This window comes from Scyliorhinus torazame, chromosome 11 (genome assembly GCF_047496885.1).
Source record: "Scyliorhinus torazame isolate Kashiwa2021f chromosome 11, sScyTor2.1, whole genome shotgun sequence".
Lineage (NCBI taxonomy): Eukaryota > Metazoa > Chordata > Chondrichthyes > Carcharhiniformes > Scyliorhinidae > Scyliorhinus > Scyliorhinus torazame.
In genome coordinates, this window is record NC_092717.1 from 149703207 (window position 1) to 149723655 (window position 20449).

General features: G+C 45.8%; 1 protein-coding gene across 3 annotated transcripts in view; it reads right to left on the reverse strand.

The window, feature by feature from the left end:
• The window catches only part of usp14 (ubiquitin specific peptidase 14 (tRNA-guanine transglycosylase)), an 82180-nt gene extending 62591 nt beyond the window's left edge, over positions 1–19589 (reverse strand). For 2 of the 3 annotated variants that reach the window (XM_072467882.1, XM_072467879.1), the window contains exons 1-3: positions 19463–19589; positions 8517–8662; positions 836–868 (exon numbers count right to left, since the gene is read on the reverse strand). In XM_072467882.1, coding sequence (XP_072323983.1) covers positions 836–868; positions 8517–8662; positions 19463–19478 — 195 coding nt within the window. In that variant the 5' untranslated portion in view covers positions 19479–19589. The remainder of the gene's footprint in view (positions 1–835; positions 869–8516; positions 8663–19462) is intronic. The other variant, XM_072467881.1, reaches the window with a different exon arrangement.
• Positions 19590–20449: the final 860 nt, after the last annotated feature.

Consider the following 20449-nt stretch of genomic DNA (forward strand, 5'->3'; position numbering starts at 1 on the left):
CAATTCAAATAGACTAGCCAAATAAATGTTGTGGCTATAATAAAGCAGATCAGAGGCCTAGTATTCAATTGTGAGTGACTTCAAATGACTCCCCAAAGCCTAGCTATCAACAAGATGACACAGGTCAGAAATGTGAATGTTATTGTTTTTCTCTCCGCAGGCACTGTCCCCCTCTCATTCAAATCTGCCATCACCATTCCTCTTTTTAAAAAAAATAAACCCTTGACCTCCATCCTTGAAACCAACCTCCCTTTCCAAAGACCTTCAGTATGTTATTTTCCAAATTTATGCCTTCAGCTTCCAAAACCCTTCTCTTTCCTCCTTTAAGGCACTCGTTAAAACCTGCTTGCTCGACCACCCTCATCTCTCATGTGACTTTGAGTCAAACTTAGTCTGCTAATGCTCTTACGGAGCACCCTGGGAGACTTTGCTACATTAAAGGTAATTCATAAATACATATATTGCTGTTCACCAATCGCTGGGTCAAATCCCTGGAACTTGCTACCCAACCACACAATGGAAGCAACTTCACCACATAGGCTGCAGCAGTTCAAGAAAAGGGCCTGCTACCACCTTTTCAAGTTTCAACTTGGGAAGGGCAATACATGTTGACCTCACCAGCAATGGCAGCATCCCAAGAATTAACTTTATTTTTCTTTAACTATTAATTGAAGCGGACAATTTTATTGCCACTGAACTTGAATTTCAATCTTGGTACCACTCAGCTGACCGAATTTAAAATTAAAGGATTTCATAACAAACATTTTAATATTATTGTTTTTTGTAACAAATATTAGTGCATTAAAATATTATAATAGTTTCTCATCTTACTTACACTCTTTATCTTAACGTTGCCCCATTCATCATCCTAAAAAATAAAAAATAAAGTTTGATCATAAAGAAATATTGCTCAGTAAATTTAAAATAGTTCAAAATTAGGATACATGTTCAGCAGAGGAAATTCCCGGCTTGGGCACTGTCTGTGCGGAGTCTGCACAGTCTCTCAGTGTCTGCATGGGTTTCATCTGGGAGCTCTGGTTTTCTCCCACAGTCCAATGATGTGCAGGATCGGGACTCAATGCAGACTCGATGAGCAAAATGGCCTCCTTCTGCACTGTAAATTCTATGATTCAAGGTTATCAAAACAAGCCACTTTGATGAATTTCAAGCAAGTTTCTCACCTCAAAACATTACCGTCAGATGAAAATAATAATTCTCATTTGGCAGATCAATCGTGGGGAAAGATTCACGATTTGGGAGGCAACTGTGGTTGGACAATAGTTTTTCAATGTGTTATAGTTTACATTCAAATAAGCCGACTACTCCCAAGTTCTAACAAGGATATAATAAAATATATTTGAGTAACTGGCCAATGGTTAGGTATTGATGACATGTACCTGGGGCATTTAGTTATTGGGAGCATGAGATGAATGAAGACTGCAGGTCCATGAAGATAGGAAATTAGTAATGCATAAATTAATGCACATTGTGAGAAATTCCTGTTCCTGAATAGGGCTAAAAATAAGGGAGATGTTTCACTTATAAGAGAGCAACATGCTCTTTGCAGTTGCTCTCATAGTGGAGCACATTATTCAAAAATAGTGGGCAAACTAGCAGTTGTATGGGAATATATTCCACATAATTTGCTCCTCTGCAATATTAAAATTACAATGTTCCCTTCTGACTTAATTCCAAAGTTATACTCTGACTTAAAATGAAAGTCCATTCAGCAAATGAGATGCAGGGAACGGAACAGTAGAAGTGATGCCTGAAGCCAGGAAGGAAACAATATTTAAACATTATTGCAGAAGAAATAGAACAGGCAGGAAAGTACAGATTGAAATCAGGAAGACCCGATAGAAAATTTATACATGGATATTATTCAATGCAAAGACGATTTTGATCTTCTCAAAAAAATTTGACCCTGGCCTTATTTACTTGCGTCTCTGTTTTTAGGGTGAAAGTTAGGAGCAAATAGGTTGCTGGATGGTATGCTTCATTTGTCTGTTGATGGAGAGAATTACACACCATCAGCAATCTAGTAAAGAGCTCACACAATAATTTTTTGAAATTTTTTTTTAAAATTATGTTTATTCAAATTTTCCAACAGAATTTTAGCAAACCCCCCCCAATAACAAAAAGAAACATAAACACAACAGTCAAAAATTATACAACACTTATACATTGGGTTTCCCCATATACAGTAACCCCCCCATATGACATTCCAAGGTACCCATAGGGAAGCCCCCCCCCCCCACCCACCCACCCGAATTCTCCCCCCGCCCCCCCCCCCCGGAAAGAGACTCCCCCCCCCCCCACCCTTGGGCTGCTGCTGCTGCTAACCTCCTCCTAACGCTCCGCGAGATAGTCTAGGAACGGTTGCCACCGCCTGAAGAACCCCTGCACAGGCCCTCGCAAGGCAAACTTAATCCTCTCCAGCTTAATGAACCCTGCCATGTCATTTATCCAGGCTTCCACACTGGGGGGCTTTGCCTCCTTCCATAATAGCAAGATCCTCCGCCGGGCTACCAGGGACGCAAAGGCCAGGATACCGGCCTCTTTCGCCTCCTGCACTCCCGGCTGGTCCGTTACCCCAAATAATGCCAACCGCCAACTCGGCTTGACCTGGACTTTCACCACCTTGGACATAGTCCTCGCGAAACCCCTCCAAAACCCATCCAGTGCCGGGCACGACCAGAACATGTGGACGTGATTCACCGGGCTTCCCGAGCACCTCCCACATCTGTCCTCCACCCCAAAGAACCTACTCAACCTCGCCCCTGTCATATGCGCTCTGTGAGTAACCTTGAATTGTATTAGGCTGAGCCTGGCGCAAGAGGAAGAATTAACCCTACTCAGGGCATCAGCCCACAGATTCTGATCTATCTCCTCCCCAAGCTCCTCCCCCCGCTTGCCCTTTAACTCCTCTACCGAGGCCTCCTCCTCTTCTTTCAGCTCCTGGTAGATCGCCGAGACCTTGCCTTCCCCAACCCATACACCCAAAATCACCCTGTCCTGAATCCCCTGTGCCGAGAGCAGCGGGAATTCCCTCACCTGCCGCCCTCACTTGCATATACCTGAAAGCATTTCCCGGGGGTAACCCAAACTTCTCCTCCAGCGCCCCTAGGCTCGCAAACGTCCCATCTACAAACAGGTCCCCCATTCTTCTAATCCCTGCCTGATGCCAGCTCCAAAAACCACCATCCATCCTTCCCGGGACGAACCGATGGTTCTCCCGAATCGGGGACCAAACAGAGGCTCCCACCTCGCCCCTGTGTCATCTCCACTGCCCCCAGATCTTCAACGCCGCCGCCACCACCGGACTCGTGGTGTACCTTGTCGGCGAGAGCGGCAGCGGTGCCGTCGCCAGCGCCCTCAGGCTCGTGCCCACACAGGACGCCATCTCTAACCTCTTCCACGCCACCCCCTCTCCCTCCATTACCCACTTACGGATCATAGCCACGTTGGCAGCCCAATAATAGCCGCACAAATTCGGCAGCGCCAGCCCTCCCCTGTCCCTGCTACGCTCCAGAAACACCCTCTTTACCCTCGGGGTCTTATTTGCCCACACAAAACCCATGATGCTCCTACCTACCCGTTTGAAAAAGGCCTTGGGAATCATAATGGGAAGGCACTGGAACACAAAGAGAAACCTCGGGAGGACCGTCATTTTAATCGACTGCACCCTGCCCGCTAGCGAGAGTGGTAGCACATCCCATTTTTTGAAATCCTCCTCCATCTGCTCCACCAACCGCGTCAAATTCAGCTTGTGCAGTGCCCCCCAACTCCCAGCCACTTGGATCCCCAAGTACCGAAAGCTCCTTTCCGCCCTCTTCAACGGTAGGTCGTCTATCCCCTTTCCCTGGTCCCCTGGATGCACCACAAAGAGCTCACTTTTCCCCACATTGAGCTTATACCCCGAGAAGTCCCCAAACTCCCTTAGGATCCGCAAGACCTCCACCATCCCCTCCACTGGATCTGCCACATACAGCAACAGGTCGTCCGCATACAGCGACACCCGATGTTCCTCTCCCCCTCGGACCAGTCCCCTCCATTTCCTGGACTCCCTTAGTGCCATGGCCAGAGGCTCAATTGCCAATGCAAACAACAAGGGGGACAGGGGGCACCCATGCCTCGTCCCTCGGTACAGCCGAAAGTACTCCGACCTCCGCCAATTCGTAGCCACACCCGCCACCGGGGCTCTATAGAGCAACCTGGCCCAGTTGATGAACCCCTCTCCGAACCCAAACCTCCGCAGCACTTCCCAAAGATACTCCCACTCCACCCGGTCGAAGGCCTTCTCCGCATCCATAGCTGCCACTACCTCCGCTTCTCCCTCCACTGAGGGCATCATGATCACATTGAGGAGCCTCCGCACATTAGTGTTTAGCTGCCTGCCCTTTACAAATCCCGTCTGGTCCTTATGTATCACCCCCGGGACACAGTCCTCAATTCTCGTAGCCAGCACTTTTGCCAGCAACTTAGCATCCACATTGAGGAGCGAGATCGGTCTATACGACCCACATTGCAGTGGGTCCTTGTCCCGCTTCAGGATAAGAGAGATCAGCGCCCCGGACATTGTCGGGGGCAAGGTCCCCCCCATCCCTTGCCTTATTGAAAGTCCTCACTAGCAACGGGCCTAGCAGGTCCAAGTATTTCCTGTAAAACTCAACCGGGAACCCATCTGGCCCCGGGGCCTTCCCTGCCTGCATGCTCCCCAATCCTTTAACCAGCTCCTCCAGCCCAATTGGCGCCCCTAAACCAGCCACCTCCTGCTCCTCCACCCTCGGGAAGCTCAGCTGATCCAAAAATCGTCGCATCCCCTCTTCCCACGCTGGGGGCTCAGATCTGTACAGATCCCCATAGAAGTCCCTAAATATCTTGTTTATTCTCACCGCACTCCGCACCATATTCCCCCCGCTGTCCTTAACTCCACCTATCTCCCTCGCTGCCTCCCTCTTACGAAGCTGGTGTGTCAGCATCCGGCTCGCCTTCTCCCCATACTCATACGTCGCCCCCTGCGCTTTCCTCCACTGTGCCTCTGCTTTCCCTGTGGTCAACAGGTCAAACTCCGTCTGGAGGTTCCGCCGCTCCGAGTAGTCCCTCCTCGGGGGCCTCTGCATATCTCCTGTCCACCCTTAAAATCTCCCCCACCAACCTCTCCCTCTCCCTGCCCTCTCTCTTCTCCCTGTGGGTCCTGATGGAGATTAACTCTCCCCTGACCACCGCCTTCAGCGCCTCCCAGACTACCCCCACCTGCACCTCCCCGTTATCGTTGGCATACAAATATCTTTCAATGCACCCCCGCACACCTCCTCATCCGCCAATAATCCCACATCAAAACGCCACAGCGGGCGATGGTCCCTCTCCTCTCTTAACTCCAGCTCCACCCAGTGCGGGGCGTGGTCTGAGATGGCTATGGCCGAATACTCCGTTCCCTCCACTTTCAGGATTAACGCCCTACTCAAAATAAAAAAATCTATCCGGGAGTAGGCTCTATGGACGTGGGAAAAGAATGAAAATTTCCTGGCCAAAGGCCTGACAAACCTCCATGGATCCACTCCCCCCATCTGGTCCATAAACCCCCTAAGCACCTTGGCCGCAGCCGGCCTCTTACCCATCTTGGACCTAGAGCGATCCAGTGCTGGGTCCAGCACCGTGTTGAAATCCCCCCCATTATCAAGCTTCCTACCTCCAGGTCCGAAATCAGTCCCAGCATGCGCTTCATAAATCCGGCATCATCCCAGTTCGGGGCATATACGTTTACCAGTACCACCTGCACACCTATCTGCAACCTACCGCTCACCATCACATATCGACCTCCATTATCCACTACAATATTCATTGCCTCAAACGACACTCGCTTCCCCACCAGTATTGCAACCCCTCTGTTCTTCGCATCCAGCCCTGAATGGAATGTACCCATCCCTTTCTCAGCCGAACCTGATCTGCCACCTTCAAATGTGTCTCCCCGAGCATAACCACGTCTGCCTTCAGTCCCTTTAAGTGCACGAACACCCAGGCCCTCTTGACCGGCCCGTTCAGGCCCCTCACATTCCAATCACCCCCCCCCCCCTCCTGCCGACTAGCCATCTCCTTTTCTAGGCCAGCCACGTGCCCGCGCCTCCCGCACCCTCCAGTCCCCCAGACGGCAGACCCCCGCCCCGACCACCTCTCTTACTTCCAGCTCAGCAGCAACCCTATACCCCCCCCCCCCCCCCCCCCGGACCCACATCTAGCCCTTTTGCTCCCCCCCATAACACTCCCGTAAGTCAGCTGACTCCTGCTGACCCCGGCCTCTCCCACCGTTCCATCGACTCGACACCCCCCCCCCCCAGTGTGAGAATCCCCGAATCCCCTCTCCCCCACACTAGCAGTCAGTGTGCGCACCTCTCCAGCGCCGCCCATCCCCCCCCCCCCCCCGTCCTTCCCTAGCGCGGGAAAAAGCCTGCGCTTTCCTGAGCCGGCCCCGCCCCCTCTGGCGCAGCTCCTTTTGCAGCCTTATTCCAATTCCTCATCCCCGGGCCTCCACTCCCCCTCTTCCTTCGTGGGGGTTTGCCCCTCCAACACCGACACCCACACTCTCCCACAGTCTCCCCATCAAATCCATTCCCCCATCCCCATCCAGCACTCAAATCAAAGGAACATCCCCTAATCGTAATAAACACCATATCCACAGTAAACATCCCCCCACAACAAACCCTAAATTTGAGTCCAACTTTTCAGTCCGTATAAAGCTCCATGCCTCATCAGGCGTTTCGAAATAGTGGTGCCGATCCTGGAACGTGACCCACAATCGCGCTGGCTGCAGCATACCGAACTTCACCCCCTTCCGATGGAGCACTGCCTTGGCCCGATTGAAACCAGCTCTCTTCTTAGCCACCTCTGCACTCCAATCCTGGTAGATTTGAATCTCTGTGTTCTCCCACCTGCTGCTCCGCTATTTCTTGGCCCATCTCAGGACATACTCTCTGTCCATAAAGCGGTGAAACCTCACCACTACAGACCTTGGCGGCTCGTTGGCCTTGGGTCTCCTTGCTAGGACCCTGTGAGCCCCATCTAACTCCAGGGGCCTCGGGAAGGCTCCCGCGCCCATCAGCGAATTGAGCATCGTGCTCACATATGCCCCGGCATCGGGCCCCTCCACTCCTTCAGGGAGACCCAGAGTCCGAAGATTCTTCCTCCTCGACCTATTCTCCAGGTGCTCAAATCTTTCCGCCCACCTCTTGTGCAGCGCCTCATGCGCTTCCACCTTCACTGCCAGGCCCAAGATCTCGTCCTCGTTCTCCGAGGCTTTTTGCCGCACCTCCTGGATCGCCGCCCCTTGGGCCTTCTGGGTCTCCACAAGCTTCTCAATCGCCGCCTTCATTGGCGCCAGCATTTCGGTTTTCAGCTCCTCAAAGCACCGTTTAAGAAACCCCTGCTGCTCCTGCGACCACTGCGCCCATGCTGCTTGGTCTCCACCCGCCGCCATCTTGTTTTTCCTCCCTCGCACTTTTCACTGCTCCAAGATCACTTTTTTCACCGTTCCACTCCTGGTCCAATCCATAAAATGTCGGGGGGACCTTGCTGTCACCTTCCCATGCTGGAAGCCGTCGAACAATTGCCGTTGGGGCCCCTCTAGAGAGCCCAAAAATCCGTTCCCGGCGGGAGCTGCCGAACGTGCAACCTACCTAGGCATAGCCGCAACCGGAAGTACAATTTTTTTTCTTGATCAATCCTATGGCTCAATGACATGGAATTTGTGTTGGCATTGACTTAACACCAAAAAAAAAATCAAAGTAATCAAGTCACTTAATCTTGGTGAGTCAATACACAAAATAATGTGCACCCGCTGATAACATCAGACATTTAATTGAAATGTTTATTCGGCTAGCTCAATTGGCTGGATCGCTGGGTCATGATGCACAGTGACGTCAACAACGTGGGTTCAATTCCCATACCAGCTGAAGTTATTCATGAAGGCCCTGCCTTCTCTACCTTGTCCTCACCCGAGTTGTGGTGACCCTCGGGCTAAATCATTACCAATCAACTCTCTCTCAAAAGGCAAGGTTAAAGTCCAACAGGTTTGTTTCAAATCACTAGCTTTCGGAGCACTGCTCCTTCCTCAGGTGAATGGTCTGATTCAGGTGATTCACCTGAGGAAGGAGCAGTGCTCTGAAAGCTAGTGATTTGAAACAAAACTTTTGAACTTTAACCTGGTGTTGTAAGACTTCTTACTGTACTCACCAGAGTCCAACGGCGGCATCTCCACATCAAAAGGCAAGGACAGAGAATTTAAATCAAAGATGCTTGGATACACAGTTCTTCAACATAATACTAAGGTTCTAGCTTGAGTTTTAGAAAATTATAAAAGTGATAAGATAAGTAGATACAAAGAGTTTCCCCTTTGGTTAGTCTTAGATATTTTCTGGCAACATGGTGCTGACTTGTATTGTGTGTTTCACAAGGGGTAAGAGGAAACATAAACGGAGAAAATATTTTCCCATGATTCACCCTCATACAAAAAATCTTACCTTTAGTGTGCCTCCTTTAATCATAACCTTCTGTCTTTCAGGCTGAACTCCAGTTAATGCAAATAGCTGTGCCTTGAAAACTACAGGTGGATCATCAGTGTTCAGCTCCAATCCATCAAACCTCTCCTTCCCCCATTTGACATTTACTGGGAAGCAGACAAATTCTCATTTATTCACCAGCAAAAACGGAGTTCATATAGTATAGCATGCCTAAACTTTTGTCTTTAGGTATTCCTGCATGCGACGATTTTCTTGCTCACACTAGAAACATCAGTGCACAGATGCTACACCGAATAACAAACATACATTGCTTATTGCTTTTAAGCAATATAAAAGTGTTAACATATTTATTTAGTTGACATCAATCTCGGAAATACATACATACCAACATAAATGCTACCTCGGGATCAGCATACGAGATATGTATTTGCTTCCATTAACCTAACTGGAAGACCATCTCAGCCATCAATCACTTTATGGAGGAACACATTGCAACATTTTTTTAAAATTTAGAGTTCCCAATTAATTTTTTCCAATTACGGGGCAATTTAGTGTGGCCAATCCACATACCTTGCACATCTTTGGGTTGTGGGGTTGAGACCCACGCAGACAATGTGCAAATCATGGACAGTGACCCAGGCCCGGGAGGCACTGTGACCTGTATTCTGTGAGGCAGCAGTGCTAACCACTGCGCCACTGTGCTGCCCTCACATTGCGACATTAGTCCTAAACATGCCTTTACCTAATTTGCACCCTTCCACACGAGTAACCAGTTTTATTTCATTTTGTATCTTACTTTCTCCAAAGGTCACCTCTGATTTGCCTGCATTCAAGACTGAAGTCATCTAGCTTTCACTCATTTTTTTAAAAATGTATTTGATTCTCGAGCTTTCACTCATAACTACATCTTGATATGAAGTACAACCTTCGAAGTGCAACTGTTTGATACTTCTATGAACCACATGGAGGGTTTGAATGTGTGCATGGAATTTGATGGATCAGAATCCAATGCAGTGCTCAAGGTATAGCATCCCCAGAACACTTTACAGCTTCAACACAATTGCCTCAGACTACAACTGATTACCCTCACCAAGCTTTTCTTTTTCCTCCTTCAAGACACTCCTTTAAATCTACCACCCCAAAGCTTTTGATCACCTGCCCTAACATCTCTATATGTGGCTCTGTCAAATTTTGTAGTCACAAAGAGCCATGGTATGATTTCTACATAGGAACATTAGACTTAGGAGCAGAAGACCTTTTGGCTCTTTGAACCCGCTCTTCTATTCAATATCATGGCTGATCTGGTTGTGGCCTTCACTCCACTTCCCTGTCTGCCACCCATAACCCTTGACCCCTTGTCTATCCAAAATCTATCTGACTCAGCCTTAGATAAACTTAAAAGGCCCTGCCTCTACTACTTTCTGGGGAACAGAATTCAATTAATGACCCTCAGAGAAAATAAATTCTCCCCATCCATCTTAAAAGGTTGTGATTGTCCTGATGAGTACAAGATGAAAAGCTTTGACAAAATGTCTTTTTTCAGCAATACTCATTCTGTACTACCAAATTACTAAGAGGAAAGAAACATCCTCTGATTATCCAGCCTATCAAGCCCCCCCAACTCCCCAAGATCATGAAAATTTCAATAAGATCATCTCATTTTTCTATCCAATGGGTATAGGCTTATATACAACATACATTGAAGGTGTTTCATAAATTCAAGTTGTCATCTCAATGTACAGTTAAGATTTCATTTTCTCAGAAGTCAAGGAAATTGGTGCATCAAGTTTTGCTCCTTCAGATACTACATTGGCTTCTATTTTTACTAGGTGGTTTTGGTAAGTTTGCTTCTCAGCGTTATTATTTTAGCAATTACTGGTACTTGTGGGCTTCTTTTATCAAAGAGGTACCAAAGTCTTGTTTGCAAACCAATACTCTATCCTTTGTATTCCTGACCATCAACACTTCATGGATTTTGGCCTAATCTCACTTGCTTCCTCAGCTATCTAGCACCCATTCCTCAGTAAAAGTAAAATACCGCGAATGCTGGAAATCTAAAATAAAATCAAAAAAATACCAGATAAAACTCAGCAAATCTGGCAGTATCTGTGGAAATGCTAATGCTTCGAGTCTAAATGGCCCTTCTACATCTCCACAGATGGTGCCGATCTGCTGAGTTTATCGAGCATTTTCTGTTTGTATCCCATTCCTCAATATTAGTTTTAAAATTCCTGATGATTGTGATCATAATGGATCATTCTGCCTTGGCCTTGCCATGAATTATGGTACTTGTATCCCATCCTCTCCCATTGTCCCAACTCGACTGGACTGTCCTCGTATGGTCCCACAAACTCTACCTGTCCCAATGCAGCTAACAGATTCCCAGGGGGTTTCTTTTTGAATCCCCTATACATTCACCTAGAGTCTTCCAAGGATTTATTCCTGGCTCTTTTCTCTTTCTCAGCTTACTGTTAGTTGATATCCATAGCCACACCCTTCATCTCAATTTTCATACTGATGAATATACAGCTTTATTGATCTACCACTTATTTCACTCTCACAAGGATGAAAAAGATCAGGCCTCCCTGCTCCTCTTCAAAATAGTGCTGTAGGCTCTTTTATAGCTACCTGAAATGGCAAATGGGATCCTGGTTTAACTTCTCATCCAAAGAGAGCGCCTCAACAGTGCAGCAACCTCCCTCATTACTGCACTGAAGTACCAGACTGAATTCTGATCAAGACTGAAGTAGGTCTTGCACTACAGACCCCGACTCAGTTCTCACCCAAGACCATGTTATTTACAGACTTGAGCATTTCTCTGACCATCTCAATACACTTCAATAAATGCAATCAGCACAATAAATTGCAAAATGACTGTTACATAGCAGCACTACACAAGACCATACAAATAATAGAGATAAAACAACAGCTGAAGTGTTTTTCATTTTAACAGACATTATGATCCTGTTGGGGACCGTTAATGCTAAATAAATACAAACATTCCAAAAGTAACTGACGGAACTATGCCACAAAAGTTTACTTTTCTTTACACAATAACAAATATTGCTGCATGTAAAAAGAAATAAGCAACACAAACACTATTAACACTATAGTTGATAACATGCTATGAACTCGGTCTTACTTTTTACTTCCCCCACCAACCCCAAGGGTTTTGAAGGTTCATTCACTTCTTTAAGGGCCAACCCACACAGTATGCCACAGCAGCTCGGAATTCACGTTAATTCTCCTCAGTGTACTAGCTATCCCCCGAGGTCATGTTTTATGGAGATCATTCCATTAGGTTTTTGGCCAAGCTGTGGATGCCTCAACTCTGTTCTGGCTGCTGGCAGATATTCAGCCGCCTTCTCAGAGCTTCCCAACTAACACTGCTGACTGTTTTCTGCCACAGGGCTCCAAGGAGCAAAACAGATTTATTTCTCCAGCTGCAAAATAAGCAGATCTTCTAGCTACTTTTTCCTCTCGCAAAATCTAAACTGAGCTTAAGTTCCACCTGCATTCAGTGCAGGGAACAATAAAGTTAGTATTTTCTCTGCTTAAAATGCAGGCCAGACAATCATGACCTGTTGGCGTTCTCAACCCAACAAAGCAAATCTGTAACTGCCTTCTTGGAGCAGAGCCACAGAACTGATACCGTACAGGAGGCAGTCATTTGGCCCATCGCGTCTGCACGACTCTCCAAATGAGCATGAGTTACTAACATTCTCCTACATCCTTGCATATTATTTTGAATAGAAACAATCATCCAATGCCCCCTTGAATGCCTTGATTGAACCTGCCTCCACTACACTTTCAGATAGTATATTCCTGACTCGACCCACTCGCTGTGTGAAAAAGTTGTTTCTCTCATCACATTTGCTTCCTTTGCAAATCACTTTAAATCTGTGCCCTCTCGTTCTCCATCCTTTTACGAGCACGGACAGTTTTGCTTTAACTACCCTAAAAAGCCATCTCATGTTCCTGAAAACTTCGGTGATATCTTATCCTTTTACTCTCCAAGGAGAACGGCCCCAACCCCTCCAATCTATCTTCAAAAGAACTATTCCTGTAAACCTCCTTAGCAATCACCCCAATGCGTTCATATACTCCTTCATGTGGAACAGAAAACTGTACATTATACTTCAGCTGATGTCTAACTGGTGTCTTGTATAAGTTCAGCATAACTTCCTTGCTGCTGTACTGCAAGCCCCTATTAATTAAAAACCCAAGATAGAATCATAGAATTTACAGTGCAGGAGGCCATTCGGCCCATCAAGTCCGCACCGACCCTTGGAAAGAGCACACTACTTAAGATACTGTATGCTTTAACTGTTCTCTCCACCTGCCCTTACACATTCAATTATCTATGCACATATACTCACAGGTCCCTCTGCACCCATGAAGAATTGTACCCCTTATTATATGTCATCACCATGTTTTTCATGCCAAAATGCAATGCATCGCCTCACACTACTCTGCATTGAACTTCGTCTGCCACCTATTGGCCCACTCCAACCCGTCCATGTTGTTTTGAAATTCCATACTGAACTCCTCAGTTTACAATGCTTCCAGCTTTTGTATTGTCCACAAATGTTGAAATTGTCCACTGCACACCAAAATCCAGATTATTCATAAATATCAGGAAAAGCAAGGCTCCCAATATCGCTCCATAGTCACTACAAACCTTCCTCCAGCCTGAAAAATATCCACTAACCATTACTGTTTCCTATTACTCAGCCAATTTTGTATCCGTATTACTACTGTCCCTTTTATTCTATGAACTATATCTTTTCTCACAAGTCGGTTGTGTGGCACTGCATCAAATGCCATCACAAAGTCCATGTACCACCACGTCAACAGTAATAATAATAATCTTTATTAGTGTCACAAATAGGCTTACATTAATATTGCAATGAAGTTACTGTGAATATCCCCTAGTCGCCATATGACAGCGCCTGTTCCGGTACACAAAGGGAGAATTCAGAATGTCCAATTCACCTAACAAGCATGTCTTTCGGGACTTGTAGGAAGAAACCGGAGCACCTGGAGGAAGCCCACCTAGACACGGGGAGAAAATGCAGACTCTACACAGTGACCCAAGCCGGAAAACAAACCCGGGTCCCTCGTGCTATGACACAACAATGCTAACCATTGTGCTACCATGCCGCCATTACCATCATCAACCTGTTAACTCTTCTAAAAACTCCGGAAGGTTAAACAGGATCTCCCCTTCAGAAATTCATGCGGATTCTTCCTAATCAACCCTGCAGATTCGTCCTAATCAACCCACATTTTTCTGTGCAATTACAAATTCTATCCCAAATAATTGTTTCTAGAAGCTTGCCCACCACACTGGTCCATAATTACTGGGCTTATCCGTACAACCTTTTTTGAACAAGGGTGTAATGTTTCCAACCTCCACTCCTCTGGCACCTTCCCGGAGTCCAGGAAGACTAAAGATTACAGCCAACGCCCCTGCTATTTCCACTTTTTCAATATGCTTAGATCCACCTCATCCGGTCCCCAGCATCTTGTTAACCTTAAGTACCGACAGTTCAGCCAACACTTCTTCCTTATCAATTTTGAAGACTTCGCGTGACAGTTTCCTCCTCTGTCACCATGGCCTAGGTAGCATCTATCATTTTGGTAAATACAGATGCAAAGTATTCATTTTAATACCTCAGCACACCCTCTGTCTCCACGTGTAAATTCTCTTTTCGATCCCTAAATCGGTCCTACTTGCCCTTTCACTATTTATAAGCCTATAGATGACTTTGGGATTCCCCTTTATTTTGGCTGCCCAAAACATTTATTTTTTGCAGGTAGCCCATCGTTCAACTACAGTTTTGCTTGCAAACCTTTTGTTCTAATCTATCTGAGCCTGCTCCATTCTTACCCCACTGAAGACTGCTCTCTCCTTAATTATTCTTACTCTGGATTGCCCATTGTCCTTTTCTCCCATCATCCTAAACCTTATGATACAATGATTACTGAATTCTAAATGTTCCCCCACTGACACCCAGGTACATTAAACAAAAGAACATTCTACCCTAATTGTTCTATTTTAAGGTGCCATGCTTTGGGATGGTTTCAAATGTAAACAAATTATTTTACCTCCAACACAACTCTGATTCTGTGACCCAAATGATTAATTTATATTTCTAATGGAGTTTATGAGCGGTTCTTCAGAATTTATGTCCTATCAAGGAACCCTTTTCTCACCCCACAATCAGCTTTCAAGTTATTTTCATCTGGGAACTACGTAACTAATTTAAGAAATTCGAACAGTTTGCATTTACAGTTAAAAGCTCACCTATGTTTATCTTAGAAGGTCAGAACTAGAAGTGTAAAATTTATTCAGTAAGCGTAGACTTAACAGCTCCATTCTTGCATAGAGATAGGTCATTCGTTGTTTAAATTAAACATAAGTTAACTCTTAGCTGTAATTAACTCCAAGCTTGTTTTGAAGTGCATTCACTTGAGATACCTACCAATGTCTTAACCAGGTGCCCTCTTTATCTACAGTTAAAACTTTCATTCTTCAGAATTATATTCTTAAAAAATGAATTCTGAACTAGATATTCACAACACAGAAACTCTTTGAATCATGCCATGTACCTTGAAAGTCTGGAGTAGTTTGCAGTTTTGATCTCCATGTTTTAGAACAGATGCACTTACATTGGAGGCAACACAGCAAAGATTCATGGAATTGGTCCCTGTGATGATCAGGTCGTCCTATTATGACAGGCTGAGCACAGAGAGTCTATTTTCTCTGGAGTTTAGAAGAATGAGAGGCGATCTCATTGAACATTCAAAATTTTGAAGGTACTTGATAGGGTGAAGGTTGAGAGATTGTTTTGGCTGGGTCGGGGAATTAAAACATGGGGGCAGAGTCTCAGGATAAGGGGGCAATCATTAATGACTGAGACGAGGAAAAATTACTTCACTGAAGGGTTGTGAATCTTTGGAATTCCCTGCTCCAGGGGGTTGTGGATGCCCCATCATTGACTTCATTTAAGGCTAGAATACACAGGTTTTTGGTGCCTCTGCAATTCAAGGATTATAGGGAATGGGCAAGGAAGTGGAGCTGAAGCCCAGGATAAGCTATGGGGCAGCATAGTGGCACAGTGGTTAGCACTTCTGCTTCAGCATCAGGGACCTAGGTTCAATTTCAGCCTTGACTGACTGTGGAATTTTCACATTCTCCCCGTGTCTGTGTGGGTTTCCTCCCACAGTCCAAAGATATGCAGGTTAGGTGGAATGGCCATGCTAAATTGTCCCTTACAAACATAGGATTAAGGGGCAGGAGGCCGTTTGGCCCTTCAAGACTGCTCCGCCATTCATTATGATCATGGCTGATCATCCAGCTCAATTGTCTAATCTCACCTTCTTCCTCATATCCTTTGATCCAAGGGCTATATCCAACTGCTTCTTGAAAACATCCAATGTTTTGGCCTCAAGTCCTTTCTGTGGTAAATAATTCCATAGGCTCACCACATATCTGTCCTAAATTGTCTACCCCGTATCCTCAGATTGTGACCCCAAAGTTCTGGAAACCCCCATCTAGAATGTCTTTCTTGCATCTACCCTGTCTAGTCCTGTTAGAATTTGAGAGGTTTCTAGAAGACCCCCCCCCCCCCCCCCCCGTTTGCCTTCTTTACCCGTGCTGCATCTGCATGCTTACCTTCAACGACTGGTGTACGAGGGCACCCAGGTCTCATTGCACATTCCCCTCTCCTAATTCATGGCCATTCTGATAATAGTCACCCTTCCTGTATTTGCTACCAAAATCGATAACCTCTCATTTATCCGAATGAAACTGCATCTGCCATTCATTTGCCCATTCACTCAACTTGTCCAAATCACACTGAAGGATCTCTGCATTCTCTTCACAGTTCACCCTCTCACCCCACTTTGTCTCATCTGCAAATCTGGAGATATTACATTTCATTCACTCATCCAAATAATTAAAATATATTATGAATAGCTGGGGTCCCCCATTTGGAAAAAGATCTGTTAATTCCTACTCATTGTTTAATGTCTGCAAACCAGTTTACTATCTATCTCAATATACTACCTCTAATCCCATGCATTTTAATTTTACATGCCAATCTCTTAAGTGAGACTTTTGTCAAAAGCCTTCTGAAAGTCCAAATAAAGCACATCTACTGGCTCCCCCTCATCTAGTTACATACTCAAAAGAATTCCAATAGATTTGTCAAGCATGATTTCCCCTTTCTAAATCCATGCTGACAGTGTCTTATCCTGCCACTGTTTGTGAAATGCTCAGCTATAAAATCTTTGATAATGGATTTGAGAATTTCCCCCACTACTGAAGTCAGGCTTACTGGTCTATGATTCCCTGCTTTCTCTCTACCTCCCTTTTTAAATAGTGGAGTTACATAAGCTACCCTCCAATCTGTAGGAACTGTCCCAGTGTCGACTGAATCTTGGAAGATGACCACTAATGTATCCACTATTTCTAGAGCCACTTCCTTAAATACTCTGGGATGTACATTATCAGCCTTCAATCCCATCAATTTCTCCAACACAATTTCTCTACTAATACCGATCTCCTTCAGTTCTTCCGGCTCACTAAACCACCCGGTGTTCCCCAACATTTCTGGTATCTTATTTGTGTTCTCATTTGTGAAGACAGAACTAAAAGTTTATATCTAGTTGATCAGCTATTTCTTTGTCCCCCATTATAAAGTCCCATTTTTGACTGTAACTCCACTATTTAAAAAGGGAGGTAGAGAGAAAGCAGGGAATCATAGACCAGTAAGCCTGACTTTAGTAGTGGGGGAAATTCTCAAATCCATTATCAAAGATTTTATAGCTGAGCATTTCGCAAACAGTGGCAGGATAAGACACTGTCAGCATGGATTTATAAAGGGGAAATCATGTTTGACAAATCTACTGGAATTCTTTTGAGTATTTGTCGTCATCAATCTTTCTTCACGTTCCTGTAGAAACTTTAGTTTGTATGTTCCCTGCAAGCTTACTCTCATACTCTATTTTCCCTTTCTTAATCAATCCCTTGGTCCTCCTTTGCTAAATTCTAAACTGCTCCCAATCCTCAGACCTGTTGGTTTTTTTGGCCAATTTGCATGCTTCTTCCTTGGACCGAGTACTATCTCTAATTTCCCTTGTCGGCCATGGTTTGGCCAACTTTCCGGTTTTACTTTTGCACCAGACAGGAATAAACAAGTGTTGCAGTTCTTGAGTGTTTGCCATTACCTATCCACAGTCATCCCTTTAAGTAATGTTTCCCAATTGATCATAGCGCCTCATATCATAGTAGTTTCCTTTATTACAATTTAGGACCCAGTCTCAGAATCAACTACTTCACTCTCCATTTTGCTGAAAAATTCTATCGTATTATGGGCGCTCATCCCCAAGCGGTCTCACACAACTCGATTGCCAATGATTCTGTTGTCAATACACAGTATTGATGACCTGTTCTCTAGTCAGTTCCTCAGCCTACGGTCCAGAATTCCTCCTCTACAGTATTGTGACTAATTTCATTTGCCCAATTTATATGCAGATTAAAATGACCCTAAATACATATATTCCATGTACTTTGTCACATGCGTCTTTATTTTCCTGCTTTTGTGCCATGCCCAACATCACCACTACAGTTTGAGGGTCTATATACAGCCACTAACGTTTTTTGCCCCTTGGTGTTTCTCAGCTCGACCCATGCCAATTCCACACTGTCAGAACTAATATCCTCAATGTCCAAAAACGTACAGATTAGGTTGCGGCAACATGGGCAGAGGAGTGGGCTTGGGTAGAGTGCTCTTTCAGAGGGTCGATGCAAACTCAATGGGCCAAATGGCCTCCTCCTGCACTGTAGGGATTCTATGATGGTATTAAATGGCAGAGCAGGCTCAATGGGCCATATGGTTTAGTCCGGCTCCGACTTCTCATGTTTTGGTGTACACATAACCCAGAACCGTGGGCCAACGTAGGCTTAAAGCTTGTCTGAAGGAAGTGCATGATTTAAGTCAGCACGGTAGCATTGTGGATAGCACAATTGCTTCACAGCTCCAGGGTCCCAGGTTTGATTCCGGCTTGGGACACTGTCTGTGCGGAGTCTGCACATCCTCCCCTGTGTGCATGGGTTTCCTCCGGGTGCTCCAGTTTCCTCCCACAGTCCAAAGATGTGCAGGTTAGGTGGATTGGCCATGCTAAATTGCCCTTCGTGCTGGGTGGGGTTACTGGGTTATGGGGATAGGGTGGAGGTGTTAACCTTGGGTAGGGTGCTCTTTCCAAGAGCCAGTGCAGACACGATGGGCCGAATGGCCTCCTTCTGCACTGTAAATTCTATGATAATCTATGAAGTCCAAATTGTCTACAATGTGCATGTTTCGATGCACAGCAAATAACTGCAAGACTAAAACATCTTACTAAGGAGGATAGCAGTTATAAAAACTTCACACTGATCATTTAGCCTGTGAAATTAAAAATAATTCAGTTACTGTGCTTCTGACTTTAAAAAAAATCGGGCTTCAAAAAAAATCTTTAAAAGTGAGGCATGAAGAGCTGAAGGGGGCAGTAGCAGCAGCAGCTGCCCCAGCTTTCTGCACAATCATTGTGGCAGCTATTCTGCAAAGGGCAAGCATAAGCTGTTCCAACTCGGAACAAAAAACATACTCGGGAGGAGAAAGAGGGAACATTTCCCCCATTAATCGCCAGAAAATAATCACGGTAGCGCAGCTGATTCGGACTCGGTCCCGAGCGGACAACAACCACCGACTAACTGGTTGCTTTCAGCTCGGCCTCCATTTCGCACAGGGCCTGCACACTGACAGTGAACAAATCGCCGTTACACTGCGCCAACGAGGATCCCGAGGCCTAGGGCGCACTCACGCTCCCTGCTTGCATGAAGCAACGCGATAGCGATGGGCCGGCTGGCCGAGCGAGCAAGGCGGAGGCGGGCCTACCTGTGAAGACCGGCATGCTACCGCCGCTCCTGCGATCCGACTGAGTTCGAGCTCAGCCTCATTCAAACCCTGCCCCCACCCCGCGCGGCACTGCGCCTGCGCGCTCGCTCTGCCAGCCACTGCTCGGGCTGACAGAGCCGCTCACACTCAGCGGGATCGGGTTCTCGGCGCTCCGTTCGCAGTGTTTGATTTTGCTGGAGTTTATATATTTTTCTCTCTGTTTGGCCCAAAGACCTGACGTGAGATTGTGGATAGCACAATTGCTTCACAGCTCCCGGGTCCCAGGTTCGATTCCGGCTTGGGAATGGAAAAAAAACACTGGGAATGAGGGCATCAAATTGGGCTGTGAAACAAACAGCATTTCCTCCTACAACCTTCTTCTAATCCAGCACGCACCTCACTGCAGCTCTCTCCCTCCAGCCGGCACCTTTCTCTTCCTCCAGTATTTATCGAATTTTCCCAAAAGTTGGACTGTGTCAAACACCCATCGTGATCCCTGCCACATCAGTGAAGCCGCCCTCATCAAAAGGGCAAACGACAATATGTACGACTGATTCTCGGCCTTTTGGCTAAGGTTAAGCGTCAGGTCAGGTGCAATGCCTTTGCTTGTCAGCTTGGATCTTGTATGTCTCTCATGTGGGGACCATGGATGAGATTCAACAACAACAAAGAACAAAGAAATGTACAGCACAGGAACAGGCCCTTCGGCCCTCCAAGCCCGTGCCGACCATGCTGCCCGACTAAACTACAATCTTCTACACTTCCTGGGTCCGTATCCCTCTATTCCCATCCTATTCATGTATTTGTCAAGATGCCTCTTTTTTTTTAATAATATTTTATTGAAAATTTTTGGTCAACCAACACAGTACATTGTGCATCCTTTACACAACATTGTAACAATACAGATAATAATGACCTTTTTAAATTTAAACAAAAACAACAACAAATAAATAAATATTAAATAACAAAAAAAAACTAGCCCTAATT